The 17,389-nt window shown below is 38.3% G+C and overlaps 1 protein-coding gene across 1 annotated transcript in view; it reads right to left on the reverse strand.

The window, feature by feature from the left end:
* The window catches only part of LOC133452276 (M1-specific T cell receptor alpha chain-like), a 46,777-nt gene extending 30,433 nt beyond the window's left edge, over positions 1-16,344 (reverse strand). The window contains exon 1 of the mRNA XM_061731496.1: positions 16,217-16,344. Coding sequence (XP_061587480.1) covers positions 16,217-16,256 — 40 coding nt within the window. The 5' untranslated portion in view covers positions 16,257-16,344. The remainder of the gene's footprint in view (positions 1-16,216) is intronic.
* Positions 16,345-17,389: the final 1,045 nt, after the last annotated feature.

Here is a 17,389-nt window from a genome sequence, read left to right on the forward strand (position 1 = left end):
CCGTGGATCATGTCACATGCTGCGTTTCAGGAGGATTTTACAAAAAACTAAAATAATGTAAGCTGTATTAGTTACTGGGTTCAATAATTGATCACCGTGAATGCAGCAGCAATCACACAACACACCAATCATGCCATCACAATAACCAGCGGATAAATAGAGTGTCCAATCTGATTACTACGATTTCCTTCTTCTGATGGAAACCCTGCAGCTATCTGAGGATTCTGGGTAATCAAAGGAGGATGTTAATCAATGCTTGTATTAACACAACAAACAGGAATTTGGACCTTGTTTCTAATATTTTAGTCCTGTCTAGTTAAGATATTTGGTCTCGCCACATTTATCACAATGATCCTCGTGCTAGAGAATTCTGGGTATTTTCCATATTTCATTGATCACTTACTGGGCTCTACTCTCAGCCTGGCTCCGCTCCCAAACACCGTTCTGGTTCCAGCACTCACACATCACCAAGCTGCACAACCTAAACTCATCCCTGACAGACTCCACCAAACGTCCTCTAAAAAACCTCCTTGAAGCTTCGCCTGGAAATGCCATTAAATAAAAACTGTAAAAACTCAGTTAGTCTGTTGCTTGAAATGACGTCAGATCTTAGAATAGGATTTTAAAAACTCAACCCTACCAGACCTGGACTCGAAAATGATAAGGGAACTAAGTGTTAGGATTCTGAATGAACAGACTGACTGATGACTTTTAAGCTCAACGCATTAACTTTCCTTCAGATCAATATGAGTACTCACTGAAATCAACAGTTATTCTGGTTCCACTTCCAAACACCATCCTTCTCCCTCCGTCAGTCACACAGCATGAAGCTCCACAACACAAACACAGCGGTCACCAAGACAACCAGAGGGAATCACTGACACCACGAGCTCCTCGTGGACAAGGGTTAAATCTGGGTTTGGACATTTATTCACAACTGACAACAGAGATATTTTTCCTTTTTTTTTTAATGATTAAAAAAATGAATTCATGTTTTGTTTTTAGGGGCGAAGAAAACTCAGGAATGTTCAACTTCCTGTCATATCACTGTTGATGAGGTCAAGAGAAACTAAGTGGTGACCAGTACTGTTACAAACTAATGACAAAGACATAAAACTTCAAACAGTAAAAATACAATTCAACCATCAACAGCTGAAGAGACGGTAGAACACGACTTCTTACTGGGTTCAGTGGTTAGTCTGGTCCCACGGCCAAACATCATCTTAGTTCCAGCTCCATCCACACAGCATGAAGACCCATGACTCAAACCAACCAGACTCCACCAGAACAGCAGCACTCCTACGACCCAGACCTCCACACACTCATATGATACTGACAGGATATTTTATCCTGTCAACTCGTACTGCAGTTACAACTCTAAGAGGTTTTAAATCAACTTGAGGACTGACTGGACTGATCTTGTGTTTCAGACATCAGTCCACTGATGACATCAGGTACCACTGTTGCGTCTAAGTCCCTTTAATACATTGGTTTTATATGAAGTTTAGTTAATCTGGTTTGATACTTTGGTATCGATGACGTGAACCTGATTACCAGCAGTCCCCTGAGCCCCCAAAACACCAACCCATCCCAGCTACAAGCACGGCAGCGCTGGACTTGACCACACAACGTGGACCATAAAAACGTCACGTTTCCATCGACATCTGGTTAAGCGATTGCAGCTTGAAGCTGGTTTATTTGTGATGCATATGAACACTTACTGGATTCAACGATTAATCTGGTTCCAGCTCCCAAGATCATCTTTCCTGCCACATTCACACCCCAAGAACCTCCATCACATAAACCCAGCACAGCAAAGTCATAAACTACAAACTACGACTAACACCCAAATGTTCTTTTTATGCATGTTCCTAGTTTTTTCATTGTTAGTTACTTTAAATGCTGTTTGATTTGATTTGTGTTTAAATTCATATCAGATTGATTTGCAGTTATAACATCACATTTTCCAAAACCTTTCAAATATTTCCACATCCTGGATTGCATGTGTTTCTTTATAAACTCTTCATTAAAACTGTCCACCATAAACAAAACCACCACTTACTGGATTCAACGATTAATCTGGTTCCACTCTGGAAGAGAATCTTGAATTGATTGCTGCCAGTCACACAGCCTGCAGGCCCACGACACAAACCCACCAGCTCCTGCACCTCTGCTGATGCTGCACCTTCACCTCCTCACTGCACCTTCACCTCCTCACTGCTCCTGCACCTCTGCTGATGCTGCACCTTCACCTCCTCACTGCACCTCCACCCTCCTCACAGCTCCTGCACCTCTGCTGATGCTGCACCTTCACCCTCCTCACTGCTCCTGCACCCTCCTCACTGCTCCTTCACCTCTGCTGATGCTGCACCTTCACCTCCTCACTGCTCCTGCACCCTCCTCACTGCTCCTGCACCTCTGCTGATGCTGCACCTTCACCTCCTCACTGCACCTCCACCCTCCTCACAGCTCCTGCACCTCTGCTGATGCTGCACCTTCACCTCCTCACTGCTCCTGCACCCTCCTCACTGCTCCTTCACCTCTGCTGATGCTGCACCTTCACCTCCTCACTGCTCCTGCACCCTCCTCACTGCTCCTGCACCTCTGCTGATGCTGCACCGTGCACCGTGTTTCCATCCATCCCCTCCTGCTTTGGACCAACTGGACCAGGAATGTCCTGCTGTTACTGGAATGACAGCAGGCTACGGGTCTGACCTGCCTAACCCCCACCCCGGTGACGACCTCTCTGACTTTAACTATAAACGTGTTTTTCAGAAATATATCCTGATTTTATGTCTTCCTTAACAGGAACGTTTCTGCTCAACACTTACTGGGTTCAACGATTAATCTGGTTCCAGCTCCAAAGATGATCTTGTATCCTCCAGTCTTCACACAACATGACGGTTCACAACAAAAACCCACACCTGATCACACACTCGCTCTTCTCCTGGTTCTGCAGAAATGCCCAGTTTCTGAACAATAATGACTGAACCAATAAAGACACCAAACAAAAAAGAACTTTGGGATTTTCAAATGTATCTAAGATGCTGAGAATAAAACAACTGGACTTCTACTGCTTCCATTTTCAGCCTCACGTCCAGTCGTGATCATTTCCCTCCAGAAAGGATGTTAACAAGCACTTACTGGGTTGGATGGTGAAACGGGAGCCGGATCCAAATATGACCTTTCCTAAACCTCCAGCATTCACACAACACAGAGCTCCAGGACAAAAACCCAAGCAGAACAATTCCTGTCTCACTTCCACTCTTCCATTCCACTTTTCCACTTACTGTCATTTGTACTTGTGTCAATATCATCTAACGAGATGTAATGATCATTATTATTATGTTTGTTTATGGCCACGCGTTATTAACAACTTTAACTGTCTAACACAATGTTGATTTGTGGCAAACTTCACATTCATGACTTTAACTATAAATGTGTTTTTCAGAAATATTTATCCTGATTTTATGTTTTTCTTAACAGGAAAGTTTCTGCTCAACACTTACTGGGTTCAACGATTAATCTGGTTCCAGCTCCGAAGAAGATCTTATATCCCGTATTCACACCCCAAGAACCTCCATCACATAAACTCAGCACAGTAAAATCATCAACTACAAACTACAACTAACACCCAAATGTTCTTTTTATGCATGTTCTTAGTTTTTTCATTGTTAGTTACTTTAAATGCTGTTTGATTTGATTTGTGTTTAAATTCATATCAGATATATTTGCAGTTATAACATCACATTTTCCACAAGTCTTTTCAAATATTTCCACATCCTGGATTGCATGAGTTTCCATGGATCTCCTGCTTTGGACCAACTGGACCAGGGACCCCAGGGGTCTGGATCAAACTCATCACAGCTCAACCGGAATTTACACTTTTGATTAGTTACTTTTTAAATGGATTATAATCATTCAACATATATATCTGCCATCACTGCATTTAAAACATTTAAAAGTGACTTACTGGGTTCAATGTTTATTCTGGTTCCACTTCCAAACATGATCTTATTGTTGGTTCCAGCATTCACACTGCAGGAAGGTTCCTGACACAAACCCGGTTCCTGAGCTGCCGTTCCCACTAACACGTGTTCTGTCTGCAGAACCAACAGCTGCTTACGGATCAATAGTTCAATGATACATTTCTAGGGAGAAGTGACTGAAAAAACACGTGAGTGATCAGCATGTTGCTGATCTTTAAATCATCAAACTGGTGTCTCCTTCAAGATAACAAGTTTCAAATCCACGGTTTTTGAAGCGACAATGTGATTCTAAATTCTGCTGCTCCGGACCAGCCATCCCATAATGATCATCACATCCATGTTACTGATCAGGTACTAATCAATATATTGGCTGATTCACCTTTACACGTACAATTCCTCAAACTTGTGAATGAGAACTGATACTATTGATTAGGTGGTTTTGTCATCGTGATCTTAATCAGTCTACGGGGACATTTTTGTCAGACTCTCAGGTTTGTTCTAAACATTTAAACTTTTCTATTTTCTCTCTTTTGATTAGCCAGAAGTCCAACTTTAAATGATCATGGAAGAATTAAAGTACTGTCTATTACTAGAGTTACAGAGAATGGCTGGTTACTCACTGGTTTCTGTGATTAATCTGGTTCCAGCTCCAAATATGATCTTGTTGTTTCCAGTCTTCACACAACATGACGGTTCATAACAAAAACCCACACCTGATCACACACTCGCTCTTCTCCTGGTTCTGCAGAAATGCCCAGTTTCTGAACATTAATGACTGAACCAATAAACACACCAAACAAAAAAGAACTTTTGGGTTGAACGGTTTTTAAATGTATCTAAGATACTGAGAATAAAACTACGGAAGAGTATTAGGGCCAGGCAGGAGAAAAAAATAAATACAATTTTAGAGGAAGATTTTTTTTTCATTATGCACTTCGACAAAAAAAACAAAATTTAGAGAAAAAAGTCTAAATGTATTTCAACTTTATTCATGAAATTCCGACTTTATTCACGAAATTTCGACTTTTTTCCAGAAATTGTATTTCAACATTATTCTCGACATTTCACTTTTTTCTGCACAATAAAAAAGAATCTTCCCCTCTCTTTATTATAGTATAATATGTTTTCTCCTGCATGGCCCTAATTCTCTTCCGTATGAAACAACTGGACTTCTACTGCTTCCATTTTCAGCCTCACGTCCAGTCGTGATCATTTCCCTCCAGAAAGGATGTTAACAAGCACTTACTGGGTTGGATGGTTAAACGGGAGCCGGATCCAAATATGACCTTTTCTAAACCTCCAGCATTCACACAACACAGAGCTCCAGGACAAAAACCCAAGCAGAACAATTCCTGTCTCACTTCCACTCTTCCATTCCACTTTTCCACTTACTGTCATTTGTACTTGTGTCAATATCATCTAACGAGATGTAATGATCATTATTATTATGTTTGTTTATGGCCACGCGTTATTAACAACTTTAACTGTCTAACACAATGTTGATTTGTGAAAAACTTCACATTCATGACTTTAACTATAAACATGTTTTTCAGAAATATTTATCCTGATTTTATGTCTTTCTTAACAGGAAAGTTTCTGCTCAAAACTTACTGGATTCAACGATTAATCTGGTTCCAGGTCCAAAGAAGATCTTATATCCCGTATTCACACCCCAAGAACCTCCATCACATAAACTCAGCACAGTAAAATCATAAACTACAAACTACAACTAACACCCAAATGTTCTTCTTATGCATGTTCTTAGTTTTTTCATTGTTAGTTACTTTAAATGCTGTTTGATTTGATTTGTGTTTAAATTCATATCAGATTGATTTGCAGTTATAACATCACATTTTCCACAAGACTTTTCAAATATTTCCACATCCTGGATTGCATGAGTTTCCATGGATCTCCTGCTTTGGACCAACTGGACCAGGGACCCCAGGGGTCTGGATCAAACTCATCACAGCTCAACCGGAATTTACACTTTTGATTAGTTACTTTTTAAATGGATTATAATCATTCAACATATATATCTGCCATCACTACATTTAAAACATTTAAAAGTGACTTACTGGGTTCAATGTTTATTCTGGTTCCACTTCCAAACATGATCTTATTGTTGGTTCCAGCATTCACACTGCAGGAAGGTTCCTGACACAAACCCGGTTCCTGAGCTGCCGTTCCCACTAACACGTGTTCTGTCTGCAGAACCAACAGCTGCTTACGGATCATTAGTTCAATGATACATTTCTAGGGAGAAGTGACTGGAAAAACACGTGAGTGATCAGCATGTTGCTGATCTTTAAATCATCAAACTGGTGTCTCCTTCAAGATAACAAGTTTACAATCCACGTTTTTTGAAGCGACAATGTGATTCTAAATTCTGCTGCTCCGGACCAGCCATCCCATAATGATCATCACATCCATGTTACTGATCAGATACTAATCAATATATTGGCTGATTCACCTTTACACGTACAATTCCTCAAACTTGTGAATGAGAACTGATACTATTGATTAGGTGGTTTAGTAATCGTGATCTTAATCAGTCTACGGGGACATTTTTGTCAGACTCTCAGGTTTGTTCTAAACATTTAAACATTTCTATTTTCTCTCTTTTGATTACCCAGAAGTCCAACTTTAAATGATCATGGAAGAATTAAAATACTGTCTATTACTAGAGTTACAGATAATGGCTGGTTACTCACTGGTTTCTGTGATTAATCTGGTTCCAGCTCCAAATATGATCTTGTTGTTTCCAGTATTCACACAACATGACGGTTCATAACAAAAACCCACACCTGATCACACACTCGCTCTTCTCCTGGTTCTGCAGAAATGCCCAGTTTCTGAACATTAATGACTGAACCAATAAAGACACCAAACAAAAAAGAACTTTTGGGTTGAACGGTTTTTAAATGTATCTAAGATGCTGAGAATAAAACTACAGAAGAGTATTAGGGCCAGGCAGAAGAAAAAAAATAAATACAATTTTAGAGGAAGATTTTCTTTTCATTATGCACTACAAGAAAAAAGACAAAATGTTCAGAAAAAAGTCGAAATGTCGAGAATAATGTTGAAGTACAATTTCGAGAAAAAAGTCGAAATGTATTTCAACTTTATTCTTAAAATTCCGACTTTATTCATGAAATTCCGACTTTATACACAAAATTTCAACTTTTTTCCAGAAATTGTATTTCAACATTATTCTCGACATTTCAACTTTTTTCTGCACAATAAAAAAGAATCTTCTCCTCTCTTTATTATAGTATAGTATGTTTTCTCCTGCATGGCCCTAATTCTCTTCCGTATGAAACAACTGGACTTCTACTGCTTCCATTTTCAGCCTCACGTCCAGTCGTGATCATTTCCCTCCAGAAAGGATGTTAACAAGCACTTACTGGGTTGGATGGTTAAACGGGAGCCGGATCCAAATATGACCTTTCCTAAACCTCCAGCATTCACACAACACAGAGCTCCAGGACAAAAACCCAAGCAGAACAATTCCTGTCTCACTTCCACTCTTCCATTCCACTTTTCCACTTACTGTCATTTGTACTTGTGTCAATATCATCTAACCAGATGTAATGATCATTATTATTATGTTTGTTTATGGCCACGTGCTATTAACAACTTTAACTGTCTAACACAATGTTGATTTGTGGCAAACTTCACATTCATGACTTTAACTATAAACATGTTTTTCAGAAATATTTATCCTGATTTTATGTTTTTCTTAACAGGAAAGTTTCTGCTCAACACTTACTGGGTTCAACGATTAATCTGGTTCCAGCTCCAAAGAAGATCTTATATCCCGTATTCACACCCCAAGAACCTCCATCACATAAACTCAGCACAGTAAAATCATAAACTACAAACTACAACTGAACACCAATTTAAATTCATATCAGATTGATTTGCAGTTATAACATCACATTTTCCACAAGTCTTTTCAAATATTTCCACATCCTGGATTGCATGAGTTTCCATGGATCTCCTGCTTTGGACCAACTGGACCAGGGACCCCAGGGGTCTGGATCAAACTCATCACAGCTCAACTGGAATTTACACTTTTGATTAGTTACTTTTTAAATGGATTATAATCATTTAACATATATATCTGCCATCACTACATTTAAAACATTTAAAAGTGACTTACTGGGTTCAATGTTTATTCTGGTTCCACTTCCAAACATGATCTTATTGTTGGTTCCAGCATTCACACTGCAGGAAGGTTCCTGACACAAACCCGGTTCCTGAGCTGCCGTTCCCACTAACACGTGTTCTGTCTGCAGAACCAACAGCTGCTTACGGATCAATAGTTCAATGATACATTTCTAGGGAGAAGTGACTGGAAAAACATGTGAGTGATCAGCATGTTGCTGATCTTTAAATCATTAAACTGGTGTCTCCTTCAAGATAACAAGTTTCAAATCCACGTTTTTTGAAGCGACAATGTGATTCTAAATTCTGCTGCTCCGGACCAGCCATCCCATAATGATCATCACATCCATGTTACTGATCAGGTACTAATCAATATATTGGCTGATTCACCTTTACACGTACAATTCCTCAAACTTGTGAATGAGAACTGATACTATTGATTAGGTGGTTTTGTCATCGTGATCTTAATCAGTCTACGGGGACATTTTTGTCAGACTCTCAGGTTTGTTCTAAACATTTAAACTTTTCTATTTTCTCTCTTTTGATTAGCCAGAAGTCCAACTTTAAATGATCATGGAAGAATTAAAGTACTGTCTATTACTAGAGTTACAGATAATGGCTGGTTACTCACTGGTTTCTGTGATTAATCTGGTTCCAGCTCCAAATATGATCTTGTAGTTTCCAGTATTCACACAACATGACGGTTCATAACAAAAACCCACACCTGATCACACACTCGCTCTTCTCCTGGTTCTGCAGAAATGCCCAGTTTCTGAACATTAATGACTGAACTAGGGCTGTGCGATTAATCGATTTTAAATCTAAATCGGATTTATTAATCACAATCGATGTTAAAAAAAGGAAAATCGGAAAATCGATTTTCCTTTTTTGCAGCTGGCTGCATTACAGACAGAGCCCGTCTAGTCATCTTTGTCTGGTCAAGAAAATTGTAAATGTTGTCACTTTACTAAACTCAAGGAGGATTTACAGTATCTTTCAATTGCACTTCATTCCCAATAGGGACATTTGTTTGCTATTTTTGTTTAAAAATAAAGATAAAATATTTGAAACAATTTATTCCATTGTCTTTTGTAGTTTTACCAAAAAAATCGAAATCGAAATCGAAAATCGGGTTTTCAGAGAAAAAAAATCGGGATTTTATTTTTGTCCAAAATCGCCCAGCCCTAGACTGAACCAATAAAGACACCAAACAAAAAATAACTTTTGGGTTGAACGGTTTTTAAATGTATCTAGGATGCTGAGAATAAAACTACAGAAGAGTATTAGGGCCAGGCAGGAGAAAAAAATAAATACAATTTTAGAGGAAGATTTTCTTTTCATTATGCACTACAAGAAAAAAGACAAAATGTTGAGAAAAAAGTCGAAATGTCGAGAATAATGTTGAAGTACAATTTTGAGAAAAAAGTCGAAATGTATTTCAACTTTATTCTTAAAATTCCGACTTTATTCATGAAATTCCGACTTTATACACAAAATTTCAACTTTTTTCCAGAAATTGTATTTCAACATTATTCTCGACATTTCAACTTTTTTCTGCACAATAAAAAAGAATCTTCCCCTCTCTTTATTATAGTATAGTATGTTTTCTCCTGCATGGCCCTAATTCTCTTCCGTATGAAACAACTGGACTTCTACTGCTTCCATTTTCAGCCTCACGTCCAGTCGTGATCATTTCCCTCCAGAAAGGATGTTAACAAGCACTTACTGGGTTGGATGGTTAAACGGGAGCCGGATCCAAATATGACCTTTCCTAAACCTCCAGCATTCACACAACACAGAGCTCCAGGACAAAAACCCAAGCAGAACAATTCCTGTCTCACTTCCACTCTTCCATTCCACTTTTCCACTTACTGTCATTTGTACTTGTGTCAATATCATCTAACGAGATGTAATGATCATTATTATTATGTTTGTTTATGGCCACGCGTTATTAACAACTTTAACTGTCTAACACAATGTTGATTTGTGGCAAACTTCACATTCATGACTTTAACTATAAACGTGTTTTTCAGAAATATTTATCCTGATTCTATGTTTTTCTTAACAGGAAAGTTTCTGCTCAACACTTACTGGGTTCAACGATTAATCTGGTTCCAGCTCCAAAGAAGATCTTTTGTCCCGCATTCACACCCCAAGAACCTCCATCACATAAACTCAGCACAGTAAAATCATAAACTACAAACTACAACTGAACACCAATTTAAATTCATATCAGATTGATTTGCAGTTATAACATCACATTTTCCACAAGTCTTTTCAAATATTTCCACATCCTGGATTGCATGAGTTTCCATGGATCTCCTGCTTTGGACCAACTGGACCAGGGACCCCAGGGGTCTGGATCAAACTCATCACAGCTCAACTGGAATTTACACTTTTGATTAGTTACTTTTTAAATTGATTATAATCATTCAACATATATATCTGCCATCACTGCATTTAAAACATTTAAAAGTGACTTACTGGGTTCAATGTTTATTCTGGTTCCACTTCCAAACATGATCTTATTGTTGGTTCCAGCATTCACACTGCAGGAAGGTTCCTGACACAAACCCGGTTCCTGAGCTGCCGTTCCCACTAACACGTGTTCTGTCTGCAGAACCAACAGCTGCTTACGGATCAATAGTTCAATGATACATTTCTAGGGAGAAGTGACTGGAAAAACACGTGAGTGATCAGCATGTTGCTGATCTTTAAATCATTAACTGGTGTCTCCTTCAAGATAACACGTTTCAAATCCACGTTTTTTGAAGCGACAATGAGATTCTAAATTCTGCTGCTCCGGACCAGCCATCCCATAATGATCATCACATCCATGTTACTGATCAGGTACTAATCAATATATTGGCTGATTCACCTTTACACGTACAATTCCTCAAACTTGTGAATGAGAACTGATACTATTGATTAGGTGGTTTTGTCATCGTGATCTTAATCAGTCTACGGGGACATTTTTGTCAGACTCTCAGGTTTGTTCTAAACATTTAAACATTTCTATTTTCTCTCTTTTGATTAGCCAGAAGTCCAACTTTAAATGATCATGGAAGAATTAAAGTACTGTCTATTACTAGAGTTACAGATAATGGCTGGTTACTCACTGGTTTCTGTGATTAATCTGGTTCCAGCTCCAAATATCATCTTGTTGTTTCCAGTATTCACACAACATGACGGTTCATAACAAAAACCCACACCTGATCACACACTCGCTCTTCTCCTGGTTCTGCAGAAATGCCCAGTTTCTGAACATTAATGACTGAACTAGGGCTGTGCGATTAATCGATTTTAAATCTAAATCGGATTTATTAATCACAATCGATGTTAAAAAAAGGAAAATCGGAAAATCGATTTTCCTTTTTTGCAGCTGGCTGCATTACAGACCCGTCTAGTCATCTTTGTTTGGTCAAGAAAATTGTAAATGTTGTCACTTTACTAAACTCAAGGAGGATTTACAGTATCTTTCAATTGCACTTCATTCCCAATAGGGACATTTGTTTGCTATTTTTGTTTAAAAATAAAGATAAAATATTTGAAACAATTTATTCCATTGTCTTTTGTAGTTTTACCAAAAAAATCGAAATCGAAATCGAAAATCGGGTTTTCAGAGAAAAAAAATCGGGATTTTATTTTTGTCCAAAATCGCCCAGCCCTAGACTGAACCAATAAAGACACCAAACAAAAAATAACTTTTGGGTTGAACGGTTTTTAAATGTATCTAGGATGCTGAGAATAAAACTACGGAAGAGTATTAGGGCCAGGCAGGAGAAAAAAATAAATACAATTTTAGAGGAAGATTTTCTTTTCATTATGCACTACAAGAAAAAAGACAAAATGTTGAGAAAAAAGTCGAAATGTCGAGAATAATGTTGAAGTACAATTTTGAGAAAAAAGTCGAAATGTATTTCAACTTTATTCTTAAAATTCCGACTTTATTCATGAAATTCCGACTTTATACACAAAATTTCAACTTTTTTCCAGAAATTGTATTTCAACATTATTCTCGACATTTCAACTTTTTTCTGCACAATAAAAAAGAATCTTCCCCTCTCTTTATTATAGTATAGTATGTTTTCTCCTGCATGGCCCTAATTCTCTTCCGTATGAAACAACTGGACTTCTACTGCTTCCATTTTCAGCCTCACGTCCAGTCGTGATCATTTCCCTCCAGAAAGGATGTTAACAAGCACTTACTGGGTTGGATGGTGAAACGGGAGCCGGATCCAAATATGACCTTTCCTAAACCTCCAGCATTCACACAACACAGAGCTCCAGGACAAAAACCCAAGCAGAACAATTCCTGTCTCACTTCCACTCTTCCATTCCACTTTTCCACTTACTGTCATTTGTACTTGTGTCAATATCATCTAACGAGATGTAATGATCATTATTATTATGTTTGTTTATGGCCACGTGCTATTAACAACTTTAACTGTCTAACACAATTTTGATTTGTGGCAAACTTCACATTCATGACTTTAACTATAAACGTGTTTTTCAGAAATATTTATCCTGATTTTATGTTTTTCTTAACAGGAAAGTTTCTGCTCAACACTTACTGGGTTCAACGATTAATCTGGTTCCAGCTCCGAAGAAGATCTTTTGTCCCGCATTCACACCCCAAGAACCTCCATCACATAAACTCAGCACAGTAAAATCATAAACTACAAACTACAACTAACACCCAAATGTTCTTTTTATGCATGTTCTTCAAATATTTCCACATCCTGGATTGCATGAGTTTCCATGGATCTCCTGCTTTGGACCAACTGGACCAGGGACCCCAGGGGTCTGGATCAAACTCATCACAGCTCAACTGGAATTTACACTTTTGATTAGTTCCTTTTTAAATGGATTATAATCATTTAACATATATATCTGCCATCACTACATTTAAAACATTTAAAAGTGACTTACTGGGTTCAATGTTTATTCTGGTTCCACTTCCAAACATGATCTTATTGTTGGTTCCAGCATTCACACTGCAGGAAGGTTCCTGACACAAACCCGGTCCCTGAGCTGTTACAGATAATGGCTGGTTACTCACTGGTTTCTGTGATTAATCTGGTTCCAGCTCCAAATATGATCTTGTTGTTTCCAGTATTCACACAACATGACGGTTCATAACAAAAACCCACACCTGATCACACACTCGCTCTTCTCCTGGTTCTGCAGAAATGCCCAGTTTCTGAACATTAATGACTGAACCAATAAACACACCAAACAAAAAAGAACTTTTGGGTTGAACGGTTTTTAAATGTATCTAAGATGCTGAGAATAAAACTACGGAAGAGTATTAGGGCCAGGCAGGAGAAAAAAATAAATACAATTTTAGAGGAAGATTTTTTTTTCATTATGCACTACAAGAAAAAAGACAAAATGTTGAGAAAAAAGTCGAAATGTCGAGAATAATGTTGAAGTACAATTTCGAGAAAAAAGTCGAAATGTATTTCAACTTTATTCTTGAAATTCCGACTTTATTCAGGAAATTCCGACTTTATACACAAAATTTCAACTTTTTTTCAGAAATTGTATTTCAACTTTATTCTCGACATTTCCACTTTTTATTCGAGGTGCACAATAAAAAAGAATCTTCTCCTCTCTTTATTATAGTATAGTATGTTTTCTCCTGCATGGCCCTAATTCTCTTCCGTATGAAACAACTGGACTTCTACTGCTTCCATTTTCAGCCTCACGTCCAGTCGTGATCATTTCCCTCCAGAAAGGATGTTAACAAGCACTTACTGGGTTGGATGGTTAAACGGGAGCCGGATCCAAATATGACCTTTTCTAAACCTCCAGCATTCACACAACACAGAGCTCCAGGACAAAAACCCAAGCAGAACAATTCCTGTCTCACTTCCACTCTTCCATTCCACTTTTCCACTTACTGTCATTTGTACTTGTGTCAATATCATCTAACGAGATGTAATGATCATTATTATTATGTTTGTTTATGGCCACGTGTTATTAACAACTTTAACTGTCTAACACAATTTTGATTTGTGGCAAATTTGACATTCATGACGTGTTTTTCAGAAATATTTATCCTGATTTTATGTTTTTCTCAACAGGAAAGTTTCTGCTCAACACTTACTGGATTCAACGATTAATCTGGTTCCAGCTCCGAAGAAGATCTTTTGTCCCGTATTCACACCCCAAGAACCTCCATCACATAAACTCAGCACAGTAAAATCATCAACTACAAACTACAACTGAACACCAAAATCATAAACTACAAACTACAACTAACACCCAAATGTTCTTTTTATGCATGTTCTTAGTTTTTTCATTGTTAGTTACTTTAAATGCTGCTTGACTGGATTTTTGTTTAAATTCATATCAGATTGATTTGCAGTTATAACATCACATTTTCCAAAACCTTTCAAATATTTCCACATCCTGGATTGCATGTGTTTCTTTATAAACTCTTCATTAAAACTGTCCACCATAAACAAAACCAACACTTACTGGCTCCAACAGTTAATGTGGTTCCAGCTCCGAAGTCGATCTTTTGTAACCCTGCATTCACACAACACGGAGCTTCATCACACAAACTCAGCCGCTACCTGCACGCAGAAAAGGCTCCAAAATTCACAAGATGCATGTTTTTATGAAACATTTGAATATTATTAATGAAATAAAAACAGAATACATTGTAGATCAGTTAATCCACTGGAGCTTTTTGACAAATGTGTGTAGATAACCTTCTAGATAAACGTCCCAACACGTTTAATATTGCACGTCCGTGTCTGCTCAGATATTTCTTTCTTTCTTTCTATTTTTAATGATCGGTATCATCACCTATTGGATTCGATGGTTAAATGGGTTCCACCTCCAAAGGTTAACTGCTGTTTACAGTCCGTTTGGTTCCTTCTGCAAAGAACTAATGCATGTCCACTTCAACATGAAACTAATGCACGTCCACTTCAACATAAAACTAATGCACGTCCACTTCAACATGAAACTAATGCACGTCCACTTCAACATGAAACTAATGCACGTCCACTTCAACATGAAACTAATGCACGTCCACTTCAACATGAAACTAATGCACGTCCACTTCAACATGAAACTAATGCACGTCCACTTCAACATGAAACTAATGCACGTCCACTTCAACATGAAACTAATGCACGTCCACTTCAACATGAAACTCACTCACTCTTTAACATTACATTTATTAAATGAATGTTATTTTTTCATCCTGATGAGTCAGATTTAGCTTTCAAAGAGCGAAACAGAAAACTTTGAACAACTCACTGGACTCAACCGTCAGTTTGGCTCCGGAGCCGAACAGGACTTTGTCCAATCCTCCAGACCTCACACAGCATCCCGCGTCAGCACAAAAACTCAGACATGTTTGTGTCTCAGACATGATGCAGATCAGGAAACAAAGAACACATGTTCTCAAAGGAAAAACACAAACACCTTTGAGTTTTGAAATGTAAAAGTACCGGTACTTGATTAAAGATATCCTCAGCATTGGTTTTAATTTTCAACAGTTTCATTCAGAAATCTGTCATTTGAGATTTTTGTTAATTTCATACGCATCCCAAGACTCAGATTTCAGAAGATCCTTTAAAGCAGATCATTTCCAGATCTGTGCAGCTTCTTAAACCGCCATTCAATATTTTATTATCATTATTGCTATTGATTGCTAAAAACTACCTAAGTTCTGACTCAATATGAATCAGGAAACTATTTTCAACATCTCCGTTTTTACAGTGAAGCTGAATCCGACCTTTGAGCTCAACTGACGGCTCGGAGCAAAGAACACGCTTGCTGGACGTCCCGGTCCGTCCTCTCCCAGAGCCAAACAGACGTGTGTTCCTCCACACTGGACTCTCCACAGAGCAACACGACACAAACCAGCACAAACCCCTGGGCCGTGGTTTAGAGTCCCAGCAGCAACATGAGCACTGGTCCGTCAGGTTCACGGCACCAGCTCCTGTTCACATCCCAGAAAGAAACGGCCAAACCCGTCCAGACTGAGATGATTAGGAGGTCGGGGAGGGAAAGGTGGTGTGGGTGTTTGATCTGACCTGATTCAACGCTCAGCTGAACTCCTCCACCAAAGATCATCCTATCGGTCCCCCGAGTCACACTGTGACTGACGGCTGACAGAAAACGTTCCTCTGTGTCTGTCACACCGTTCACACACCGTCATCTTCACAGATCAGCTTCATTTTCAAGTCTGCTCTTGTGCCATTTGTGTCAAATGGCACAAATGCCAGGGAGGATGGCATCCCCTCCTGAAATAAAAACGCTCCAAATCATCCCCCCTGAAATAAAAACGGTCCAAATCATCCCCCCTGAAATAAAAACGGTCCAAATCATCCCCCCTGAAATAAAAACGGTCCAAATCATCCCCCCTGAAATAAAAACGGTCCAAATCATCCCCCCTGAAATAAAAACGGTCCAAATCATCCCCCCTGTAAAACTGCCATCCCTCCTTTCCATCCCTTATGTCATTTCATCAATGAATGTGGTTTTACTGCTATTTCAACATTTAGAGTCATCACCAGAAAAATAACACCAGAAAAATAACTTATTTGACAATTTTCACCTGTTTCAAGTAAATTTTCACTTGAAATAAGTAGAAAAATCTGCCAGTGGGACAAGATTTATCTTCTCATTACAAGCAAATAAATCTTCTTCTACTGGCAGATTTTTCTACTTATTTCAAGTGAAAATCTACTTGAAACAGGTGAAAATTGTTGTTTTTTCCAGTGATGAGTCTTGTTTTAAGTGTAATGAGATTCTTTTTACTAAAATGAGACATTTTAACTAGAAGTAAGACAAATATTCTTGTTAAGATTGTGAGTTTTTGCAGTGATCCATGTTACTTATCCTGTGAAGGACAGAGTCATATTGATAAGTTCAGAAAAGTGTTTTTTATTGTTGTGTTTTGATGTATTTGATGTAAGCCCAGTGGATATTTCAAGCTTACAGAAGGCTGCATTTAACTGCTGCTATGTCATTCCTGCAGTATTTCTGCAGCTGTTTTGGTCACTGCTATTATTTGTAATATATTATATTATTTGTAATCAGCACAATTATCTGTCCCCATATGATCAAATCCCCTGATTTTGTTTTTACAACTCGAGTACTGGTTACAGCAGTTTTTGTGTTTGTATGTTGTATAAATGATGCTCTGTTTGTTTGCTGACTTCGATCATTCAAGCCATAGCAAGAATATTCTGCTCCTCCGTCTC

Source organism: Cololabis saira, chromosome 10, assembly GCF_033807715.1.
Source record: "Cololabis saira isolate AMF1-May2022 chromosome 10, fColSai1.1, whole genome shotgun sequence".
Lineage (NCBI taxonomy): Eukaryota > Metazoa > Chordata > Actinopteri > Beloniformes > Belonidae > Cololabis > Cololabis saira.